General features: G+C 48.4%; 1 protein-coding gene across 1 annotated transcript in view; it reads left to right on the top strand.

The window, feature by feature from the left end:
* LGMN (legumain) overlaps positions 1–7,758 on the top strand; it is a 47,926-nt gene that overhangs the window by 21,714 nt on the left and 18,454 nt on the right. Inside the window, exon 12 of the mRNA XM_069737004.1 lies at positions 5,496–5,666. Within this exon, the coding sequence (XP_069593105.1) occupies positions 5,496–5,666 (171 nt within the window). The remainder of the gene's footprint in view (positions 1–5,495; positions 5,667–7,758) is intronic.

Here is a 7,758-nt window from a genome sequence, read left to right as displayed (position 1 = left end):
CTGGTCATTGGTTCGTCCCATCCCAAGTAGATCTGGTCTGTGGTTCAATGTCTTCTTGCAAAGCATCATCATTGCTAAAGCTTCTCCATAGTATTTCTTTATCGCTTCATTGGGGGACACAGGTACTATGGGTGTATGCTGCTGCTAGGAGGCTGACACTATGCAAAAAAAGGAAAGAGTATCTCCTCCCTGGCAGTATACATCCACAGACAGGCACCAAGCACCTCAGTTTGTGCTTAGTGTCTGTAGGAGGCGGACCTGGATCGTCAGATCCGCTGCTAACCTTTGTTCCCTTACAGGTTTTATTGTTTTTAGTAACATTCTCTTTTTGTCTTTCAGATACAGCATTTCAGGGAAACAGGGTGTTATTCTCACGCTGCCTTCCCTGGAGAGGCGGCTGAGCGAGCAGTGTGGTGTCGCCCACATCGCAACTCTCAGACTGCCAGCAGGACATTATCCCCTGTCGCCCTCACAGGTGCTCCAGGGTCTAACTGGTGGCGGTCCTAGCCAAAAATGTCCCCCTCACCCGTCTCCTCGGAGAGGGCTGAGAGGAAGATGGTGGTCACCGGAGGTGACCTTCCCCCTGCGCTTTAGGGGTTGATGCCGTCTTCTGGATGAAGGATTCCTGATCCAGCGACCCTCTCTATCATGGGCCCCTGGACGATCCTCATATCATGTGGAGCCGGATTACAAGGAAGGTAAAGGATCATCGTCCCATAACTCCACAGCAGTATTCTAACATTACCGGGTGTCCCAGCGCTCATTCGGTTCTCTTCCTTCTCGACATCTTAGGCTACTTTCACACTGGCGTTTTTTTCCAGACGTCGCAATGCGCCGTTTATGGCAAAAAACGCATCCTGCAAAGTTGTTTGCAGGATGCGTTTTTGCCCCATAGATTAACATTAGCGACGCATTGCCACACGTCGCAACCGTCGTGCGACGGTTGCGCCGTGTTGTGGCGGACCGCCGGGAGCAAAAAACGTTACATGTAACGTTTTTTGCTCCTGGCGGACCTGCTTTTTCCGACCGCGCATACGCGGCCGGAACTCCGCCCCCACCTTACAATGGGGCAGCGGATGCGCCGGAGAAATGCATCCGCTGCACCCGTTGTGCAGTGCGTCAAACGCTAGCGTCGGAATCTCTGCCCGACGCATTGCGACGGGGAGATTCCGACGCTAGTGTGAAAGTAGCCTTACTTTCACTTTCACCGCCCCGGCTGGCCACGCCCCCCGCCTCTGGTGCTTACTTGGCACTTGGCACTTTTTTCCTCAACTCAAGACCGCTCTTTCAAATGTGACACGCCCACTTTCTTGCTCGGCCCTATCAGGAGCTTAGGCACACTCACCCCTACGGTCAATCTTTAGGCACGCTCCTCCTCTTCACCGCAGAGACTCCTGCTTCTGCAACTTCGTGCACGGAGGGATCGTGGTGGGGGGACACATAACTATCTGCGCTACGGTAGGCTTGCTTTTCGACGCCATCTCTGCTCCTCTCCTCGGTATCTCCCTTATACCGCTACAGGTTCACCTAAGCCCGTTATTATTAGTATAGCGTTTTCAGAATCTCCTTATGTCCAACTCTTCTGGAGCCTCCCTCTCCAAACCTACCATAACTCATTACACCTGCGCTCGCTGCAAGAAAAAGTGGTCAGTAGGCCAATCGTCGCCTTTCTGCCAGTCCTGCAGCCCTCCTACCATGTCTGCACCACAGGAAGCTTCCTGTTGTGAATAGGTAATTCAGAACCACAATGAACCTTGAAGTTCAGAGCACACAAGTGACCTGACAAAAACCACAAAACATAGGACGAGCTCTGAGACGTGGGAACTCTGCTGACCGCAATCCCTAAACCTATCAAACCACACTAGAGGTAGCCGTGGATTGCGCCTAACGCTCCCTATGCAACTCGGCACAGCCTGAGAAACTAGCTAGTCCTGAAGATAGAAAAATAAGCCTACCTTGCCTCAGAGAAATTCCCCAAAGGAAAAGGCAGCCCCCCACATATAATAACTGTGAGTAAAGATGAAAATACAAACACAGAGATGAAATAGATTTAGCAAAGTGAGGCCCGACTTACTGAATAGACCGAGGATAGGAAAGATAGCTTTGCGGTCAACACAAAAACCTACAAACAACCACGCAGAGGGGCAAAAAGACCCTCCGCACCGACTAACGGTACGGAGGTGCTCCCTCTGCGTCTCAGAGCTTCCAGCAAGCAAGGAAAACCAAAAAAGCAAGCTGGACAGAAAATATAGCAACAAAAGTAACACAAGCAGAACTTAGCTTATGCTGAGCAGACAGGCCACAGGAACGATCCAGGAAGAAGCAAGACCAATACTAGAACATTGACTGGAGGCCAGGATCAAAGCACTAGGTGGAGTTAAATAGAGCAGCACCTAACGACTTAACCTCATCAGCTGAGGAAGGAAACTCAGAAGCCGCAGTACCACTCGTGACCACAGGAGGGAGCTTGATCACAGAATTCACAACAGCTTCCTACTCTCTGGATGAGTGCACTCCCCCTCCCACGGAGTGGGCCGTTGCTGTTGCTGTGTCCCAGTCAGTATCTGACTTGACTAAGGTTTCCTAGTCTCTGGTCCAGGCGCTTGAACGACTTCCACAGCTGTCCACAGCCACCAGTGCTCCGAACGTCTCTCATGGCGATTCGCGCGCACCTGATAACGACCCTCAGAGAGACAAACCAGCCAGCCGTTATAGAAGGAGGACTCTGTCTGGCTCTTCATCCAGCTCTCCGGGTCCCTCCGCAGCATACAAGCTGCTCTCCTCTTCCCATTTCCCCTCTTCGGAGGAGGACCTGGGGTCTGATGTGGATTCCCAGTCCGGGTTTGACTCCGGTTCAGACCAGACTTATAGTATGCAGGCTATCGTGGATAGTCTCATTTCAGCTATTTCTCAAACTAAAACAGGACAATATAGTAGAATAAACAAAGAGCTAGCACTCGACTATAGCTGGGGTGTGGACGGTGCAAGTGAACGGAGTCAGATGACCCCCAATACTTGAAGAAGAACGAATCACTGCACACGTCAGAATAAGTCAATTTTTGCTGAAGTGAAGATTTTTTATTCAATGGTGCAAAACAAAAGTTCAAGGACGTAACAAGGCAACAGTTCTACTTCTAACGTTTCGGCCACACAGTGGCCTTGGTCACAGAGTAGTGCCTTAGTGGTAGTCCAAATGATATCATATAGTCAAATGGTATTCAAAGACGGGTACGGCCCTGTGATACCCCAAATGGATGTCAGCGGGCAGTTAATGCTAGGTGATATATACAATAGTCCAATATGGGCTTTAGCGAATGTCCTAATGCAACACAAGTTCCATGTAGAAAGCAGGAGCAAGCAGCATAAGTGTGCCTGTGTGGAACAGCCGTCCAATTCTAGGGTCCTTGTTATAGCAAGGGTAGTAGGAAAAAAGTAGATGAAGTTGTGTCCAGGCTTAGGCCCAATGGTACGTGTTAGTGCGGCAAGGGTTCACCTAAGCAGCATATCCATTGGTGGTGCAGGGGTCACAGCGTCCGTTTGGGCAATCCGGGAGGCAACGCCGACACGCAACAGTGTGAATCTTGCCCCTCCTTTCCGTTTCCCGTTGGAACATTAATCTGGTTCTCGGTACTCTTCAGGCCGCTCCCTTCCAACCTCTTCAGGACTTGTCATTTTCCCTTCTTTCTTGGAAGGTGGCCTTCCTCGTTGCTATCACATCTATTAGGAGGGTCTCCGAGTTGGCAGGCCTATCCTGCCGTTCCCCGTTTCTGATTCTTCATCAGGATAAGGTCGTTCTTAGACCGGTCATTGAGTTTCTTCCCAAGGTGGTCTCTGCTTTCCACATCAATGTGGACATCGTCCTCTCCTCATTTTTTCCTTCCCCGGATCATCCCCTGGAGAGGTCTCTTCACAAACTGGACGTGGTCAGGGCCATTCGGGTCTATCTTTCTAGAACTGCCCCTTTCCGTCAATCCGATTCTCTCCTTGTTGTTTCTGAGGGTCGTCGGAAAGGCCTTCAAGCCTCAAAATCCACGATCTCGCGTTGGATTCGATCAGCGATATCAGAATCCTACCGTGTTCATGAGACACTGCCCCCTCCGGGGGTGCGAACCCACTCCACCATAGCTGTCGGAGCTTCTTGGGATGTTCGTCACCAGGCCTCCGCCTTGCAGGTTTGCAGAGCCGCAACCTGGTCGTCTTTGCACACTTTTACGAGGTTCTATAGGGTTCATACCCAAGCCTCGTCTGATGCAGGTTTTGGTAGGAAGGTGCTACAGGCGGCGGTTGCGCACCGGGCGACCTGAGTCATTCTTAGATTCTTTCTACCCACCCTGTTCTGGGACTGCTTTTGGACGTCCCACGTCTGTGTCCCCCAATGAAGCAATAAAGAAAGAGGGATTTTTGGTACTTACCGTAAAATCTCCTTCTTGGAGTCTTCATTGGGGGACACAGCACCCTCTCTACTTGTTTGTTCTGGTACCGTGTTTGGGGCCTGGTGCCCCAGTTGAGTTGGTACTTAACTCAGAAAGTATGTCGCTTCTCCTACTGCTTTTTACACCAACTGAGGTGCATGGTGTCTGTCGGTGGGTGTATACTGTCAGGGAGGAGCTACTCTTATCTCCTTCTTTGCATAGTGTCAGCCTCCTAGCAGCAGCAGCATACACCCACGGTTGTCTGTGTCCCCAATGAAGGCCCCAAGAAAGAGATTTTATGGTAAGTACCAAAAATCCCTCTTTTGCAATTATTATTGCTTTCTTCTCGTCTCCATAAACTGATGGAGGAAAGATTTGTCTGCAGCTCCAGGGGAGGATGAGGGTCATACACTGTAGAAGTGCCTAATAGTTTGGCTCCATTTCTCTAGCCTTACACTACTCTGCAGAAGGATGGGGGAGTCCTGAATTAAATGTCCTCACTTAACATAGTTTGTAACTTGTTAAAAAGAGATCTTTTTTTTTTGGGCCAGGCTATGTCTCTACTGTCCACCACTCTGCAACTGGGACTGATGCTTCTCGTGATGACACTCGTGTCAAGTTCTGAACAGCCTGAATTTAGGCTAACCAGGGTTGATTTGTTTTTTCCTTCCTCTTGTTTTGACCTCAATTAATCCTGCTGAGCAGGTTCTGCTGTGCACATGTCCCGCCTGAGTCATTGTATTGTCGGAGTTCCTCATTCTCATGAATCCATATGAGGATGACGTAGATAGATTGCTGAGCCGGGGAAAACACATCTGTGTCACATGAGAACCACATGGTCCCTTCGCTTCTCTGCGGGTTACAGAGTTCCTATGTAGAGGACGAACTCTGCCCATTGCTGGCACTGTGGTTCAGGTGCGGACTCTGACAGGTCCGTGGCACCGGTTTATTGAGGACAGATGAGTGCAACTTCTTCCAGCAAATATTGGCTGCGTTTAGCACACAAAGTTCTGGAACGTTAGCCAGCATCTACATTTGTGTTCTCAGGTGACTTTACTTTTTCCTTTTTTTTTTTTCCCTCAGGCAAAATCATTGATCCAAGAATCGGTGAAGAAGATCATTTTACTGGTGACTGAATCTGATGAGCTGGCAACTGAAATCTTCAGCGATCAAGTGATTATCAACGATGTGTCTTGTTACCGCTCAGCGGCTGAGCACTTCAAGACGCGCTGCTTCAACTGGCATCTCCCACTGGTGAGACATTATGGGGGGGCCTACAGCAGACCACCAGTCCGTATGATGTATTAGTCGTCTTATCTCCTACCATGTGGCATCAGTCAAGCAGACGTACCCCCATTACTGGCACTCGGTTGCTTATACTAAGGGCACAGTCTGCTCCTCATTCCTGGCTGTATTTATATATTGATTTGGCACTGGACTATAATACAGTGGGGCAAAAAAGTATTTAGTCAGTCAGCAATAGTGCAAGTTCCACCACTTAAAAAGATGAGAGGCGTCTGTAATTTACATCATAGGTAGACCTCAACTATGGGAGACAAACTGAGAAAAAAAAAAATCCAGAAAATCACATTGTCTGTTTTTTTTATCATTTTATTTGCATATTATGGTGGAAAATAAGTATTTGGTCAGAAACAAACAATCAAGATTTCTGGCTCTCACAGACCTGTAACTTCTTCTTTAAGAGTCTCCTCTTTCCTCCACTCATTACCTGTAGTAATGGCACCTGTTTAAACTTGTTATCAGTATAAAAAGACACCTGTGCACACCCTCAAACAGTCTGACTCCAAACTCCACTATGGTGAAGACCAAAGAGCTGTCAAAGGACACCAGAAACAAAATTGTAGCCCTGCACCAGGCTGGGAAGACTGTATCTGCAATAGCCAACCAGCTTGGAGTGAAGAAATCAACAGTGGGAGCAATAATTAGAAAATGGAAGACGTACAAGACCACTGATAATCTCCCTCGATCTGGGGCTCCATTCTGACCCCACAGGGTGGGATTTTGCGTGATCACAAGAACGATGAGCAAAAATCCCAGAACCACGCGGGGGGACCTAGTGAATGAACTGCAGAGAGCTGGGACCAATGTAACAAGGCCTACCATAAGTAACACACTACGCCACCATGGACTCAGATCCTGCAGTGCCAGACGTGTCCCACTGCTTAAGCCAGTACATGTCCGGGCCCGTCTGAAGTTTGCTAGAGAGCATTTGGATGATCCAGAGGAGTTTTGGGAGAATGTCCTATGGTCTGATGAAACCAAACTGGAACTGTTTGGTAGAAACACAACTTGTCGTGTTTGGAGGAAAAAGAATACTGAGTTGCATCCATCAAAAACCATACCTACTGTAAAGCATGGTGGTGGAAACATCATGCTTTGGGGCTGTTTCTCTGCAAAGGGGCCAGGACGACTGATCCGGGTACATGAAAGAATGAATGGGGCCATGTATCGTGAGATTTTGAGTGCAAACCTCCTTCCATCAGCAAGGGCATTGAAGATGAAACGTGGCTGGGTCTTTCAACATGACAATGATCCAAAGCACACCGCCAGGGCAACGAAGGAGTGGCTTCGTAAGAAGCATTTCAAGGTCCTGGAGTGGCCTAGCCAGTCTCCAGATCTCAACCCTATAGAAAACCTTTGGAGGGAGTTGAAAGTCCGTGTTGCCAAGCGAAAAGCCAAAAACATCACTGCTCTAGAGGAGATCTGCATGGAGGAATGGGCCAACATACCAACAACAGTGGCAACCTTGTGAAGACTTACAGAAAACGTTTGACCTCTGTCATTGCCAACAAAGGATATATTACAAAGTATTGAGATGAAATTTTGTTTCTGACCAAATACTTATTTTCCACCATAATATGCAAATAAAATGTTAAAAAAACAGACAATGTGATTTTCTGGATTTTTTTTCCTCAGTTTGTCTCCCATAGTTGAGGTCTACCTATGATGTAAATTACAGACGCCTCTCATCTTTTTAAGTGGTGGAACTTGCACTATTGCTGACTGACTAAATACTTTTTTGCCCCACTGTATATAATTTTCTCTATCGCCTCTCTTTGGGGGACACAGGAACCATGGGTGTATGCTGCTGCCACTAGGAGGCTGACACTATGCACAAAAAAGTTAGCTCCTCCTCTGCAGTGTACACCCCACCGACTGGCATTATACTCTTCAGTTTAGCTTGGCATCAGTAGGAGGTGGACACGGGTCTTTTATTAGACCCCTATCTACCTCAATGTGCGTCGTTTTTCTTTTAGGTTCTCCGGAGGGATACAGGGTGAACAGTCACACCTGTAGTCCCACTATGCGAACTATGAGTACGGCG

This window comes from Ranitomeya imitator, chromosome 1 (assembly GCF_032444005.1).
Source record: "Ranitomeya imitator isolate aRanImi1 chromosome 1, aRanImi1.pri, whole genome shotgun sequence".
NCBI classification, from domain to species: Eukaryota; Metazoa; Chordata; class Amphibia; order Anura; family Dendrobatidae; genus Ranitomeya; species Ranitomeya imitator.
Note: the sequence above shows the minus strand (reverse complement) of the source record. Positions and strands in the feature narration are given on the sequence as shown.